The sequence below is a fragment of the Barbus barbus genome, assembly GCF_936440315.1.
Source record: "Barbus barbus genome assembly, chromosome: 47".
NCBI classification, from domain to species: Eukaryota; Metazoa; Chordata; class Actinopteri; order Cypriniformes; family Cyprinidae; genus Barbus; species Barbus barbus.
Window position 1 is genome coordinate 10,523,328 of NC_136725.1, and position 17,417 is coordinate 10,540,744.

At 37.1% G+C, this 17,417-nt stretch overlaps 2 protein-coding genes across 3 annotated transcripts; both read right to left on the reverse strand.

Moving 5' to 3' along the window:
• Positions 1 to 10: 10 nt before the first annotated feature.
• Positions 11 to 6,126, reverse strand: LOC306865803 (vacuolar protein sorting-associated protein 51 homolog). The gene is made up of 11 exons (XM_079410605.1): positions 5,801 to 6,126; positions 5,467 to 5,596; positions 5,202 to 5,348; positions 4,804 to 5,023; positions 3,069 to 3,960; positions 2,092 to 2,307; positions 1,930 to 2,013; positions 1,695 to 1,829; positions 1,423 to 1,544; positions 850 to 937; positions 11 to 731 (listed from the first exon to the last, which is right to left on the reverse strand). The coding sequence occupies exons 1-11, from the start codon at positions 5,975 to 5,977 to the stop codon at positions 471 to 473; spliced, it is 2,472 nt and encodes an 823-aa protein (XP_079266731.1). The 5' UTR covers positions 5,978 to 6,126; the 3' UTR covers positions 11 to 470.
• A 190-nt stretch (positions 6,127 to 6,316) lies between these two features.
• Positions 6,317 to 15,083, reverse strand: LOC306865804 (FERM domain-containing protein 8). 2 transcript variants are annotated; one of them, XM_079410606.1, is made up of 10 exons: positions 14,881 to 15,083; positions 14,377 to 14,464; positions 14,103 to 14,270; positions 13,419 to 13,520; positions 13,276 to 13,334; positions 12,230 to 12,396; positions 10,944 to 11,165; positions 10,599 to 10,872; positions 8,644 to 8,866; positions 6,317 to 8,508 (listed from the first exon to the last, which is right to left on the reverse strand). In XM_079410606.1, the coding sequence occupies exons 1-10, from the start codon at positions 15,028 to 15,030 to the stop codon at positions 8,396 to 8,398; spliced, it is 1,566 nt and encodes a 521-aa protein (XP_079266732.1). In that variant the 5' UTR covers positions 15,031 to 15,083; the 3' UTR covers positions 6,317 to 8,395. The 2 variants fall into 2 exon arrangements, with proteins under 2 accessions (XP_079266732.1, XP_079266733.1); XM_079410607.1 differs by having other exon boundaries at positions 14,377 to 14,488; positions 14,881 to 15,060.
• Between the last annotated feature and the right edge of the window lie 2,334 nt (positions 15,084 to 17,417).

Genomic DNA, 17,417 nt, shown 5'->3' on the forward strand with positions numbered 1-17,417 from the left:
CAAAGTTTTTATGTATGTACATTACGTTTATTAAATATACACGATCCAGTTAATGCAGATTGAACAGCCTTCACAGTCAATGAATACAGAAATCAACAAAAAAATACAATTTTCAAACGTGCCAGAACATTTTACCTACAGTGATTAGAGTTATTTAATAAATAGGTTATTGTTTACTTTCATAGTATGTTGTGTTAATTTTGGGACTTTGACAAGAGACAATAATATTTCAACTTTTAGCACCCAATGTCCACACACTCATAGCCTTTAATCAAATAAAGGTCAAAAAAGCTTTGTGATCTAAATCCAGCTATAATAGGGTTCAATCTGAGGTCACTGACCTTATATTAATTGTACAAGTGACTTCACTGAAATTGATACTCCATCAGTTACATACAATAACTGCAAATATAAGTATTAGTATTGTCCAACAGTTGAGTTCAGTTTCAGTTTAAGGAAAAACACCCACTCTACCCCCTCTCACAGATGACCTCAATGACACTTTGCTCCATTGGAGAAGGGTCCAAGCAACGATGGGCGGCACTACACACAATCTCATCCAACAGGAAGTGCACTAGGTTCTCATCAGACACAAACCGCCACAGGTACATCTGCAAGTAGTGGCAGTCCACTTGGATTTGCTGCAGTCCGTATCTGCCGAAGGTACGGAGTCTGACACATTCGAGGAATGTCTTCAGACTTATCTTAATGATGCCAGTAAGCACAGAGACCTAGGATAAGATAGAAAACTGGTCATACAGACTGAAAAAAGTTAAATATTAAAATTTGCATTGGTGTGTTTTTTAAATGACAGCAACAATAGTTAGTTAACATCATCTTGTTTTCTACCTTGTTGAACTCCACTGGGCTAAAGATATCGATCCTCTCAGAAAATAGCTTGTGAATGTTACTGAGCAAGTTTGTGTCCATTGGAGCACTGGAACAAAAAACAATTATAAACAATATCCTCTGTGTGACTGTGTGTATTCCATTATACCTTTACAGAACTAAGACATGTGATCAGCTAAAGAAAAAAAAAAAGAAGGAAAACATAATACAACAGTAATAATAATGCTAATAATAAATAATAATCTAAATATTATGTTTGTATTATTTAAATTGTAAAACATTAAAACAAATCAATAAAGAAATATATTATTGCAACAATAAAACGGTAAAAATACAACTATTTAATAATAATAATATAAAGTACAATATTATAGTAATTATTTGTTTTCAAATATAAAACTATAGCTTGTATTTTGCCTGAAAATGTAGGGATGGCCAAAAACCTCTCTTTTGTTTAAAATAGATTTATAAATTACTCTCAATTTGGGGAAAATGGTTGGCGCACGTTGCTTTTTCAAATGCCCATCATAAAAAGGTTCTGATTTAAAGTCAGTAAAATGAATGATTGTGCACCTGGGAGTGTAGCTTGGTGCATAGCGGATCTGCTGTCTTGAGCTGCTGTACACAGAGAAGGTGCGTTTGCTGGAGTCACTGCTGTGTGCTTTCCTTACTCCTTCCTCATAAAGCAGTCCCACCTAGTAAGCACATATGCAGGCAAAATAAACAGTTGGCTTATACAAATGGTTAAGAATTGATACATCTTTTTTCCGTGGATTCAAATGGTATGTTACATGTCTAGAATCTTTTTTGCATATGAAATGTGAAACAAATGTTTGGTGCATCACCTGTACATCAATAGAGGTGGTATCTTCCACCACTCTCTTCATTACAGCCCGGACATTTCTAGGTTCAATGGTGTTCACCCAGTCTCTTGTTTCCACGCTCTTCCTCAGCATCTGACTGATTATTAATCCCTGAACCTGGATCAAAACAAAACCTGCTTAACAAATGCTGTCCAACAGCAATCCTAGCCCGAAATAAAATACTCTGTACAGCTGAACTTAGTTTTCACTTAGTTACCTTCACATAGTGGTTCAGTAATTTCTGAGCAGCTTCTCTGGCCTCTGCACAAAGTGCTGTAACTGGAGTGACTGGAGTGTGGTGCTGTTTAGAGAGGAAAGGTCAACATGATTATTGTATTTAAAGAGTTTATTTCAACAGAATTGAATGCATATGGAATACCTGTACAAGAAACTGTTCATCTGTGAGCGTGAGGATGTAGGAGATGGTGGAGGTCTCATAGTCCAGACAGAGACGAGAGAGCAACAGAAGTAGAGCAGGAGGCGTGGATCCTCCTCTGTCACCTGCGCTCTCACAGTACTGACGAGACGATTGGCAAATGAACTTAATAAAGCTCACCACCAGGCCCTCACGCACACCCTGACTGCAAAACTCACCCTGAGAAAAACATAAGAGAGGTATTAGAAAAGCGACAAATCATGGGAACATACTTGGTTATTTTAGACCGAAAAATATAAACTTATATACAGAGCAAACTACCACAATTCAGCCACAAATCTTTGATAATGTCTAAATATATATCCAAATGCAAAACCTTATGGTAGTTAAGTTGAAAATACTCTTGTAAGCAACTAGGTAATACAATTAAATAAGATTTATTTCAATCAAATAAATGTTTGCATAATGTATAGATTAAAATTGTCTAGTATCATAAAATTTCTCTGTAATACAAAAGAAAAAAAAATTACTGAAAATGTTTTAACCACTGAGGATCACAAGTGTGACCCCTAAGTGAGGAAAACCAGAGGGTTACTGTAAATAGAAGGTCCTATACTAAAACGTGCTATACTTGGTACTTTTATATGAATAACTTGGATATACTGGGAAGATATATACTAGATATAATATAACTTAGATATATTGGGAAGTCGTGGACTAATGGTTAGAGAGTCGGACTCTCCACCCTCAATACCACGACTGAGGTGCCCTTGAGCAAGGCACCGAACCCCCAACTGCTCCCTGGGCGCCGCAGCATAAATGGCTGCCCACTGCTCCGGGTGTGTGTTCACGGTGTGTGTGTGTGTGTGTGCACTGCTGTGTGTGTGCACGTTGGATGGGTTAAATGCAGAGCATGAATTCCGAGTATGGGTCACCATACTTGGCAGTATGTCACTTCCTATACACACTTTATTCTTTACCTTGAAATAGGGCTTGTTGGAGAATGTGATGTCCTTTGCTGTGAAGAGATGCACTGATGCCAGTACAGACTTTAACTGATTCAGAATAAAGTTTGATAAAGACGTCAGCAGTTCTGGCAAACTGGGTGTGGCATCTTTACTTGTAGCCCCGCCTCCTGATGAACTGGCCCCTCCCATTGGTAGACGAGGTGCAGCCAAAGCCTGTCTTACATCAGTAAGGCTGTCATGGTAGAAGGTTTGTAAGGCGGAAAGGTACTGTTTGATTCTCTCTCTTGCCGCCCGCACCACTATCTCAGTTCCTTGGCTGGGCACTGCTGACCCTGGAATTAGTTTGGATATGGCCTGTAATCTGCGATGGAAGCGATCCAGGGCTCTCACTAACAGAGAGTTATCACCCACTCCCTTCTCTTCCTGTATCCTCCGCTCCACTAGAGAGAAGTATCTAGCAGCCAGAGTGTCCACAAACACATGTAGCTTGCCATTAGCCATCTCTGGGATGTTCTTTGAAGCTAATTCGCCCTCCTGTGGACGGTTGATAAACAATTCTTGATAGGAGGCAATGACTAAACAGAGATTGCTGACAAACTCATTACACCCTCGATCTATAAATTCAAGAATGTCTGTTCCGGCAGTAGGAGAGAGAAACGGATTGGTCATAGAAGAACTAGAAGGAGATACAGGATTTGATCCAGGACTTGTTTTTTGGACCAAGCCTCCACCGGTATCAGTAACTGCAGCGTCTTTAAGCTCAGCCTCCAGTGCCTTGAGATCCGCCTCCAACCTAGACTGGGCATGGCTGAGGAATTTGTCACAGAGCTCTTCCGCTGGCTCGTCTAACTGCAGAAGAAGCTCAACACATTCAGAAAGGTCTTTAGCACTCGAACCTCCATCCCTGCAAGCAAATATGAATTAATAAATTACATGAAATTAGATTTTATGGGAGGCATTTTGACTCAAGTCAATGATTAGTTCACCCAAAAATTTAAATTCTGTCATTAATTGCTCACCCTCAAGTCGTTCCAAAGCCGTAAGGCTTTCATTCATCTTCAGAACACAAATTAAGATATTTTTGATGAAATCCACGATTTCTGACCCTGCATAGACAGCAATGCAATTTACATGTTTAAGGCTCAGAAAGGTAGTAATAAATAGTTAATAAAATAGTCCATATGACATTAGTGGCTCAAACTTAATTTTAGGAAGCTACAAGAATTCTATTTGTGTGCAAAGAAAACTACAATAACGACTTTATTTAAAAATTCTTCATGCATGCATTGTGGTAATCTTGTGAACACACTTCGAAAATCGACATGGAAGAGAAGAAATTGTTGAATAGTCATTATTTTTGTTATCTATACGCACAAAAAGTAATCTTGTAGCTTCATAAAATTAAGGCTGACCCTCTGATGTCATATGGACTATTTTAACAATGCCCTAACTACCTTTCTGGGCCTTTAACATGGTAGTTGTGTTGCTGTCTATGGAGGATCTGAGAGCTCTCAGATTTCATAAAAAATATCTTAATTTGTGTTCCGAAGATGAATGAAGGTCTTACGGGTTTGGAACGACATGAGGGTGAGTAATTAATGACAGAATTTTCATTTTTGGGTGAACCAAACCAACTATGAAATCAAAAGTTCAGATGCTTCTCACTAAATTCTACTTGATGAAACAGTTAGTGTGTTTTCTTTTTTACCTAATACAAATATGCCATGACATCCCAGAAAGCACAGACCTGAATTTCTGCCGCAGCTGTTGAGCGAGCTGCTCCATAATGACATGGCAGTCATCTTGGATGCCCCTGAAAGAGGGCATATGACTATACTGCTGCAGTACACAGCGTGCCTTCCGGTGGGCGCCCACTGCCTGGGCATAGGCCTGCAGCTCCAGACACTTATTGAGCCTTGCTGGCAGCTCAAACAGGAACTGGAGCTTACGGAGGAGAGTGTGAACACCTATACAGAAGATGAAAGATTCATGGCTTATGTGGAGGCAGAAATCAATTTCTCCTTTAAATCAAAGATCTATGAAAGTACCTAATGTGGTTTGAAGGCATAATGGTTGTTATACTAGCAATACAAGCCTCGGTCATTGATCATTTATTACATTACTGTGATCCATTAATATTCACACCTGATAGTTTAGTGATCTGTGCATGCTGGTCCTGCAATGTCCCACTAATGCAGGCACTAAACTCCGTGATAGCAGCCATGTTCGCAGACAAACAGTCCATTTCATCTTCCATCTTCTTGAAATCATTCTTCATTTTTCTGATTGTGTCTGTGGAGAGACAGATAAAATTAAATACACTGCCATATTCATAGAATAAGAATAGTCAATGATGAGTTCATGGTGACTTCAATAGTAAAATCTAAATAACTTTCATCTATTCACTAACCTGTGGCTGAGATGAACTTATTGTAGTTTTCATAAACCAGGGTTTGCATGTCACTGTCCAGAGATCTGATCTGTTTCACCATGCAGCTCTCATGATCCATCAGCTCACCCAGAGAACACTCCTTCCTCAACTGAAACACAAACAAGACATTTCAAAGACAAACCACAGTATATTTTGGCATAAAAATACAGACACACAAGGGTATTTATGGGAGAATAATTTATATGTGGCATAAAACGCAGAATAATACTCATTGCCACACTGCTAACAGATGTGTACACCCCTATATAATACACATTAAACACTTATTATTTCTCATTATTCATCACACTACCTTATTTAAATAAATCTCTGGGTCGAAATGCGGTCCGTTGATATCACACGGATCCAGAGACTCGGCTTGTTCTGTGACTTTTCCTTCCTCGTTCAGGCCGTAGTAGAGCTTCAGCATACTGTGAACCTGCCGTCGCCGGGTCGGGTCCGAATCCGGTGGGGTTGTAGCTGAACTCATTTCCACTACAGTTCAACTATAGCCTAATGTCAGCACGAGAAGGACTTTATCTCATGAATGAATGACAGATGTCAACAAAACATCTGTTGCAAGAGCTCTGGTTGCAACCTGCCAACTCAGTTTGTTGATGTGGCTGCTGCGGCTGCTCTGATCAAAATGGCGTTACTGTAGACAGTATTTCAAAATAAAGGCCCGGCCGTGAGTTAAACAGTATGTACATAATGGTAAAATATAACTTTTATATAATAACGAAAATGTAAATAATATATATATATTAAAAGCTTTAAAAAATAATGAATGCGTGTCACTGCTTCCATGCATGAAAATATACACAATACTTAGTTTGTTACATTTATTGGTTCCTTCTTTTTCTCCTCAAGATGTAATTCTATTACACATCAAAGACCTTATTACAGGCATAGTTCATTTAAAAAACATTAATAAAAAATCATCATTCAGAAAATTATTTACTGATAGGTATGCCAGAAGTTAGTACAAAGCGGGAATAAAAAGGTTTAATGTTGCATATAAATGGTTTTAGTCAATTTTAGTCACAAAATGTTGGTAGTGAAATGTGTAGAAAACCTCATAAACAACAAAAGGTAGTGGAGATACAATTTCAAGAGACAGATGACAGCAAAACTCCAGCAACAGATTAAATGTAAATGTAAAAAAGGCACTTTAAATTAGTATTGACAGATTTGATATTTCTATAACACAGATGTGATTATCTACAGCACAGTTAGGAAGTACATGTGTGTGTGTGAAAGGTGTTCAGATTGAAATATAAACATGGGATTATCTTTTTAGTGGAACATATAATATGGTACAGAAAGTCTGGGACTTTCTAACATCATGACAAGTGTTTTGCATAAAATACAGAAGTGCAGTGGGTGTACGGATCATTCTGCACCATTCAGCTGGCTGGTTTCTTTTCACAGTTCAGCTTTTGATGCCAAAGTTTTAATTTTCCACACTTTTAAATGTGATCGAGCGTAAGCAGGTAAAGAGACATTCACAGAAACATGCACACCACAAAATCAATTTAAGACAAAAGATGTCATGCATTGATAAATACAGAACTGCGTTTGGTAACTGATGACCTGTTAAATGTAGGGCATTGGCATTAAGATTTGATAGGTACTTGAACGTTTAAGAACAATTAAATCACTTTTTTTGTATTGACATTAATTACCAAAACTGGAGGTATAATGAACAAATTCAATAATTTAGTAAATCTTCACAATTCAGACCATCAGTGAAATTGCCAAATTGTTTGGTAATGATGCCAAAGGGTGAATAACTGGACGTTCAGGATCAGAGGTTATGATTAAATAACTTCCCTTGACATTTTTCTTCTAATTGTCCTGGACAATTGTTAATGTCGGGCCCTATTACTATTATTTTTGTCAAAAAATCATACACATTTAATTTAGTTAGGTACATTCAAGCTCTAAAAGACTGGAAATACAGTACAACGCTTAGGGTTTCATACACTGTAAAAGCATCGCTTAATAGAAATAGCAGACATACATTACCTATTGATCATCAAGCACCTACACAACTGGTGATTCAATGTATTAAAGTTCTCTCTGCTTTACAAATGCAGATTATGCTCACATATGACCTGGATTGTTTTCAGCAGTGCATTACATGCACACCATCTGAAAGATATGATTCTCCAGAGCAACAAGGTAGTGGGACCATTACTACAGTCAACTGCACTCAACGTGTCGAGTCACGATTTACCTTTGGTCATCACTGAACACAAACAAAAAAAGGCTTATTACAAATAAGAAGTCTGCATATGCAAACAAGCCCTGTAGTGAACAGAAAGCAGAAACAATACACACATTCAGCAGACAAGTAGCACAGAATGTCATAATCTCAGTCTGTGCTGTCTTTGCAATGCTTTGCCACAGACAGCAGCCCTGGTTTTACGCATAGGAGCGGTTGTCCTATACTAGAGGCATTGACTGTTTGCTTTGGTACAGCAGGTCTAGTTTTAGCAGTATTAGTGACATGGATTAAAGTGCTGGACTACTGTACTTTTGATTTACAGCCCCTGGGATGTAGTTTGGTTCGATGGTTGCATAGTAGAATCTACATTCAGAACAGTGACTTAAACGGAGCTTTCGGATCGTGTCTCAGAGTCTTGCACTTGCACCAAAATATCTTTAAATTAGTTTAACAGAACACCATTATTGAAGCAAATTTCACATTCGTTTTTAACGGCCAACAGAGAAAGCTTTAACTTAAACCTGTGACATAACGTACAAATTATCTATAAATACTGGTTTAGCTCTTCAGTCTGTGATCTTGGTCCAATCTGTCCATTCAGATGGTTTTGCACCGTGTCTCTGAGGATCTAAATAGACAGATGTAGTTTTGGTCACTGGGCAGTGTTGAAGCTGGGGCTCACCCTTGCTCCAAACTTTCAGTCACCTGGACAGCCGAGTAAGTGGGAGGCTGAGCCTGTCGTGTGAAGAAAGAAGCAGCTCTTTTGGGCTTCAGACGTTTAATCTCTTTGCCTGAAACAATGGAGGTAAATTAAAATGAGCTTTGTCCTGGTTTAATATTTCTTTGTTGTAGACAATAAAAGTTAATGGGTAGAACAAATGAACACCAAGTGTGTCCATCTCACTAATGCAACTTTAGTCTCTTACCGTCATCAACGTAGCTGATGGTGTTGAGTGAATGGACTCGGCTACAGACCACACTGCTCTGTCTACGCAGTTTCCCCTGCCTTCGCTCCCGGGTTTTCTCATTGGTTTCCCGACCCATAGGTTCTTGAGAAGGTGTAACCTCACCGTCAGTACCAGCGGCTGCTGACTCGCCAACAGAGCGCAACTCCACACAAAACTCAATAAGACCACTCATTAGTTCAGCCTAGAGGACAAAAAGTACTTATGTAATACTACTATACAAGTATAACTGAAGTACAGTGTTGGGTAAGTTACTCAAAACAGTAATCCACTACAAATGATTAATTACTTCTTTAAAACTGCAATTTGATTACATTACTGATTACTGCATTTAAAAAGTAATCAGATTACTAATTACTTTACTTTCAAGTTTACTTTACAAGTTAACCTAAAAAAAAAAAAAAAAAAAAAACACTACAAAGAGAAACTCTTTCTTCATTAATTTAATAATGACTGAAAAAAAAAATACATAAGTATTATTTTTATAGCCTACACTCCCAATATCAACAAAACTTTTATTTTTTTTCAAATAGGGTGCGCTTTCTGCATTCTCAGTCTCTGTGAATATCTTCCTGAAACAAGTCACTAAGATGAATGAAAATGACATGAGAAATACAGTATATCTAAACAAAGCTTGCAGTATCTATTATTAAATGAAGTCAGTCATGTCGAAAACAAATATTCTCAGATAAAATAATCCGTCTGAAACCAATGCGAGGTAACAGTCTTTCCCATCTGAGCTCACCTTTAATGTGATCATGCCCACGCACATCGCACGCTATAAGATAATCATCCACGCGAAACCAGGCTTGAGACACGCGAACATGTAAATGTCCACATTACCTCCGTATACAAAGAAAGATTCAAGTTCATCTGGGCTACTTTTCGTTTTTGGAAGAAGATGCGCTGTGAGGAATAAGACTTGAATTGTGATGCTGATGCAGCGGATGATCTCATTCTGATGAGTCATTTATTTGTACTTATATTAGTTTTACTGTGACAAACTTGTACACATTCACTTGTTGAACTTTTCCCAAACTATAATGCCAGACTAAAATATGTTGAGTGGAACATTTTGAAATATGAATTATACGAATTGAAATACAGCCTTTCATTGCATCTAAATGTTGTAAGACTCATCTTCATGTTTGCTCGTATTCTCCACTGATTTATTATGGGCATACTGATGAGCAAAACTGATGATGATTTTTACTTCATACATTTTTAACACTGCATTTGTAACTTAAGTAACGCATTTTTATTGACATAAGTAAATGTAATCAACTAAATAAATTTAAAATGTAACGCATTACTTTACTGTGTTACCAGGAAAAGTAATTAGATTACAGTAGCGCGTTATACACAACTCTGTTGAAGTATATATATATGTTATACATAAGTATATCATAAAAATGTACATACATAAAACTGTTTGTGGTCAGGAATCAAAGTATATAGAAACAATTTTTAAATATTGAGAAAAATAACTCTTTTCTATATAAATGCAATTTATTCCATTACTGTAGTCTTCAGAGTCACACGATCCTTCAGAAATCATTCTGATTTGCTGCTCTATACACGTGTGTGTGTGTGTGTGTATATATATATATATATTTTTTTTTTGGTGTGGAAACTGTGATACTTTTTTTCCAGGATTCCTTGATGAATAAAAAGATGAACAGCATTTATTTGAAACTTTTGTTACAAATATCTTTAGGTCCGTTTTGTCCAATTTAATGTATCCTTGAATGAAAATATTAATTTGTTTGGTAAAGAAATATATTTATGAAACATAATAAATTCATCTGATAACATTAAATTGCAAAAATTATCATTTTATTTGCATTTACTTGTTTTATTGCTACTATACTTGCTTAGACTGTCAAACATATCAACATTAGTCATTATGTGCTCACCTGTTTTGAATAAATCTTTAATAACTTGTTGACAGGCATGCCAGCCTCCTCCCCATCAAACTCCAGCCAGAGTATATGTGAGTCTCCCTCGGTCTCTGGATAGCTGTGATCCCAGGAAAGCTCACTGAACTTGAGACCCAGGAGGACGTGCTTCTCTTTCACATCCATGACATATACTCCTTCCAGACTGATGCCCACACTCACAGCCTTACGGCCACCTCTGTGAAGGAGGCCCTGGGCCGGCTTGTCTATCTCACCCATGAAGAAAGCACATCTGCAAAAATACACATATGTAAGGCTCAGACACTTCATATTTGAACAACTTTCCACTTGCAGTAATCGTACCCGTAGTAAGGCAGGGTGTGGCAGCTCCTGAGGTACTGGAGCAGCAGAGCAATGGGCTCCAGACTGGAGCCAGTGGCAGCAGAGGAGATGACTGAACGATACTCCTTTATAAGATTTTGCTCCATCTCTGCATTCCTTCTACCTCTCCCCCTCAGTGTGGACAGAAAACCTCCTCCTCCTAATGCAGCATGGGCCGGTAGGAATGAGGACAGCTTCTTCTCTCTGAAATTTAAAGCAATTACCGCAAATTAGTTAATAAATTATACTGCAATAGTCAGCCAATTAATTCTAGGACGTAATGATGAAAACATAATAAAATTCTAAAAACTAAATTTAAAAAATTACATTTAAGTGTTTTTAAAATAATAACTCAAAATACAATACTTACACATGTCCCTGTTACACATGTACTTAGTATAGTAACAACAGTAACTATGGTTACAGTAACTTGTTTCCTTATCTAGTTATCTAATAAATCTGGAATTGTGTATTACAGCTATTTTTGGCTCTTAGACAAATTGTTCTGTGCCTCTTTCGTAAGTTGCTTTGGATAAAAGCATCTGCTAAATACATAAACATAAATGCAGTAAATTATGCATACTATCAAGCAAATAACCATAAACCAAACCCTGAATTTACATGTTGTTATTTAACATTACTCGGTACTTATTTGTGTCAATACCTCAAAATAACGTGAAACCAAACATTGAAAATAAATAAAATGGACAAAAAGGGAACTGAAACCTCAACTTAACATTATAGGGACAGTTCACCCAAATATGAAAATTCTGTCATTAATTGCTCACCCTCATGTCGTTCCAAACCCGTAAGACCTTCGTTCATCTTCGGAACACAAGTTAAGATATTTTTTATGAAATCTGAGAGCTTTCTGGCCCTGCATAGACATACGCTCGTGAACGCCGGTGGATACTGACACGGAAGAGAAGAATTGTTGAATAAAGTTGTTATTTTTGTATTCTTTGCACACAAAAAGTATTCTTGTAGCCTCATAAAATTACTGTTGAAGCACTGATGTCACATGGACTATTTTACCGATGTCCTTATTACCTTTCTGGGCCTGGGAACGTTAGTTACATTGCTGTCTATACAGGGTCAGAAAGCTCTCTGATTTCATCGTAATATCTTATTTTGTGTTCCCGAAGATGAACGAAGGTATTACAAGTTTGGAATGACATGAGGGTTAGTAATTAATGTCACAATTTTCATTTCTGGGTGAACTAACCCTTTAACTATTTAATCACTGATGTAGGAGCAGAGAAGGGCACCTGATTGCCGCTGTTAGAGCCTGGTCATCAAGCCCAGTCCCCAGCTCAGTGGCACAGGACAAAGCTCCCAATGTCAGCCAGTGTTCTGGGTCACAGGGGTAACGACCCTCTAAGATATTCATCTTGGCCTCGTCATAAAGTAGCCTCAACACTCCTTCATCTTCAATCTGACATTACAAAATATAGATGTTACAGAACATAAATTCAAATCATGGAATCACAAAACAAAATTTAAAATGAACTTATTTAATATAATCAATACTTCAAACTGTTAATAAATTTTTTTTAAATTAAAACAAGCAGCTTTGCCATAACTGAAGCAGAAACACTAGAAATAGCATAGGCTACGGCTACATGGGTCTTTGAGTCAAAAGCCTGGTGCACACTGTATGTCTGAGGTAAACATGAGGAATTGTAAAAGATTTGGCATGTCTCTATGATTGATATGCAACATAAATCTCTTTAGGAAGCTTTATATTATGATCGCTATGAAGAATAAGCGGTCCATGACTTCCACTGGCCAGCCTAATAACTCTAGATACAAATGCTCAATCAAGTCCAAAGTCTTTGATAAGATGTACAGTACAGCATTGCATAGTCTGACATGCAAGGCATCTGACATTGTACATGTGGCTTTGGCACAATATCTCTGGGGTCATATTGCATAATCAGACGAGCAAACATCTTACTAGACAAAGAAAAACACAAAGTGTGCACTGGGCTTAAAGGGATATTTCACCCAAAAGTTTCATCATATACTCAGCCTCATGTGGTTCCAAACCTGACTAACCTTCTTCAATAAAACATTTTTGAAATGAATGAATGAATATAATGAAATTCACTGGGGTCCAAAACTGTATTGGACCCTATTAACACTGAAGCATTCTTCAAAATATCTTCTTTTGGGCCCCACTGACCTCCGAAAAGAAATAAGTCATACATGAATTTGGAAATACATGAGGGTGAGTAAATAATAGAATGTTAATTTTTTCATGAACATTCCCTTTAAAACACTAAAAAATATATATAAAAAAAAAAATACACACCTGAAGTTCTTTTGACCTGGGATAAAAAACATTTCTTTTGTACAGAAGACATGGCTCATCTGAAAAATACAAAGATGTGTTATTGTTAAACACCTCAAATTTCAAGTGAATCAAAATGTGCAAAAGCAAACACACAAGCATACCTTGAGAAATGTCTTCTGGGGGGGCCTCGGTAAAGCGGTACAGCAGGTCCTGCCACTGACGACACAGCTTGTAGGGCAAATGTTTCGGCTTCAACTGCAGGCCTGTTCAAACATATCACAACAAAATGAGGCTCAAGGTGGGAAACAATAAGATGGACTCCATAAAAAATATGATGATCAAACGCTAGGGTGGATTTCTTCTGTTAATCAATAAGACTATATGTCTAACGAAAGGTTGGAACAGAACACACAGCTTGGATGAGTTGACACTGGCAGCCAAAAGTCAGGCAGAGTTGACAGATAACACAGAGGGTTTTTTTAAAATGCATATTACTTTCATTTGTCATGTTTTCCTCTGTAGCCATTACAAAAGTTGACAAGTTTATAATGCTTAGTGTTTTCAAATCTGTACCAATTATAAAAGTCATGTAGTGTATTCCAGACATTAAAAAGTTAAAGCTGCCCTTGTTTTTTAAGACATCAAATGATCCACAAATGCCAGTGGGTGACTTTAACGCCCTGAGCACTTCCTGATGTCCCCTCCCAACACGTCACTTGCAAATCAGCCAAAGAGACTGTAAATGCCATCATTGTGCTTGCCCTTCTTTATAACCTAAATACGAAAAGGTCATAAATTCTGTATCAGTCTGACATCTGACCAGAGCACAAAAGAACAATCATTACCAAGCAAAGGAGAGCAGAACCAGAAAGCGAACACATCTACGGCAGAGTGGGGAATGTTGAGGGCTTCTCGGACATTGCGGCCGAGCTCCTGCGCATTCATACAGCTGAGACCCTCCAATGTCAAATGCACTGCACTGTCGCTCGCCAAGTACACCAACAAATCCTGAGCTGGAGAAACACAAGACAAATGATCAGGTCAAGCATGATCAGATCAGGACCCCCAGTCTGGTGACATCAGATCAAGAGAGGAAACGTTAAGGAGCAGAGAACTAACCTCTGGTGACTGAGGAAGCCACACTTCCTCGCTGGGAATGAGAGTGCTCTGATGGCTCAGGGGGGAAGTCATCATCATCTCCCTCCATCTAATCCAGAAACAATCACAAGAACTGAGTAGGAAACACGAAGCAATTTTATTGCTGTTTGTTATTGGTATATTCTGAACAAACTAAGCATAAAAATAAGAAAAAGTCATAATTTGAATAGTAGTTTTCATAGCAAAATTATCAGCCATAAGCATAAACAAGTTTAAAAAAAAACATTGAAGGCTAACGCAGCAACTTTTAAGTTCCTTGAAGTATTGTATGTTTTAGAGTTTGTTTTCACTATTTGTACCGTAAATCTCACCTTGCTTACTATACTTGGTTAAAATACGGTAATACTATCAAAAAAAGAGTAGGGAATTAAAGAAAAAAATTAAAGACAACTGACGTCCCTTTTCTAACCGGCTAACGTTAGCTAGCTACTCCAGTAACAGACTGGACAACACACAGCAACATACCGAGACACTGTCCTTCGTCTCAGAAGCTTCTTTCTTGATGAAAGCAGGCAGAAAAAGCAGTAGTATTTGGGGGATTAAGTCACATAAAAGCTGAGAGTATGACGGCAGCAGCAGCGCAGCTGGATACTGTTCAGCGCCCACCAGTGACATCAGCTACACCCGGGAAGACGCTTCATGAACGCCGAAGCGCCGCGCTATCACTCGCCGACAGAGGGCGCGCCACAGCACAAAAGTGCAGTTTTTGCAGTTGGCACTGGACCATTTAGTAAATTTGTCCTCAAAAACACTTGCATTCGCCATGAAGCTATGCATTTGGATATGGTCATTCATTCATGTATGACTACTTATATGTTGAGTAAAACTATTTTATCTCCTGCTGATTCATACAGTGTGTGCAGAATTATTAGGCAAGTTCATATTTTCCAAACCACATCAATCTTAATAACTGCTACTGATTTTGTATTTAATCATGTAGTGATATCTATAATTGTCCATGAATGCTGAAAGTCAAAAACTCATTATTTCAGGTGTGTAGAATTATTAGGCATATTTTCTTTTACAGATAAAAAAAAAGATTGAACTCAAGAATAAAACTAAAAAAAATTATTAAATGCCCATGAGAAGGATGCAATAATAGAATTAGCAAAGTTAAGGCATGACCAATGCACATCAGAAAAAAAAGGTGGATGATAAAAGACACGTTAACTGCAAAAGAATTAAGAATTAATGTGAAGAATTAGGTGAGAAACCACCAGGAAACATTTAGGCCCCGTTTACACTACACCAGAGCCGTTGAGAAACAGAGTTGCGACCATAGACATAATATACGTATATGAATGAATTCTATGGTTGCGTCACTCCCACAGGCTTCTATAGGAACTGAGGAATGCGGAAGTAAAGCGTGTCATGGAGCAGCCGATAGTTTCAGCATTGAAGCCCATTCATTTCAGTGCTTCTCAAACACAGTCGCCAGAAAGTTGAGGAAATTACAACATTTTTTGCCATTTTAACACATTAGTTTACCTCTCGGAAATCTGACCAGTAGTTGTATTTTATGAAACGCGTTATAGTTCATGTTTATTTTTAGATAATAGGCAGTATATGCTATATTTGCAGTTAGATAACGTGGATATATTATATAATAAAATATTTTGATGAATACAGTTGGTTGCCTTTTTTATTTTGAAGTATGTGCAAAACTTAAATTTACATTTTTTTCATTCACATTTAGTCATTTAGCAGACGCTTTTATCCAAATGTAGAAGCAAACAGACCAACGAAAGAGCAACACAATACAAGTGCTGTGACAAGTCTCAGTTAGTCTAGCACAGTTCACATAGCGATGATTTTTTTAAATAAATATAAAAAATAAATACAATAGGTAAGTGCTAGTATTAGATGGTCAGATGGTGGCGAAAAATATGTCTTTAGATGTTTTTTTTTTTTTTAAATGGCTAAAACCATTTCTAGCATTCATTGATATTCACTTGTGCATGCATTGTATCTTATATTTTAACATAATATTGTATTAAAATGTGAATAATAGATTACATAGATGAAGAAATATATATTAATACAATAACACATTTTACATAATTAGATTTCTTATACTCTTTAAATAAGCATAATTTATTTCATCATTAGTCTGCACATCCACATGAATAAGTGTAACACAAAAACACAAAGTCCTGCATCAAGTCTCCAATCTTTATTAAGCAGTTTACACTATTTATACTTTGCATACAAAGAAATGTAACCGCCTTATCCTGTGTGTTGCATTGAACTATGTTTTTACTCCATAGTTAAACAAGAAAAAGCCATTAATATTATTTCCATTAAACTCCACAGACAAAATGCTACTATCAGTGTATTAAACGAATTAATCAAAGGACGTTTTGTGTTAATATTTGCCGGAAAATGCTGCAAGTATACCCGCTGTTGTTGTCTGACCCGATTAATCCCATTCACACCTACCGACAGCGTGGAGTTGTCCGTGAACCACGTGACCGCGCGGCGGCGAGATCAAAGCGTGTCGCAACTCTGTGGGTGCGTCCGAAATTCTTATTATCCAATGAAAGGTTAGATTTTTGTGAATTCCTAAAATAAAAGATCAAAAGGATTAACAATGCAGATTCATTTTCACAGACTTCTTTGATCATATTTACCAAGGGTCCCAAAATTTTTGGCCATATAGCCTATGTGTATGCATTTATATATACATAATAAATATACACAGTACACACATACATTATATAAACAAAAATGCTTATTTTGGATGTGATTCATCACGGTTAATCATTTGATAGCACTAGTTCATTTATTTTTATGTATTTATTTATCTTTGTTTACTTATTTTTTCTGTTATTTAGTTCCTTATTTATCCTTTTTAATTTTTTTTCTCTTAGATTCGTATTCAAATGTTTTTTGGGGTGGGAGGGTTTTGAATGGGTTTATATTGAGAAGATCTGTAATTTCTTATTTTTCACTGAATGCACCATGTATGGTCTTGTTAAAATAATAATAAAGAAATAAACATG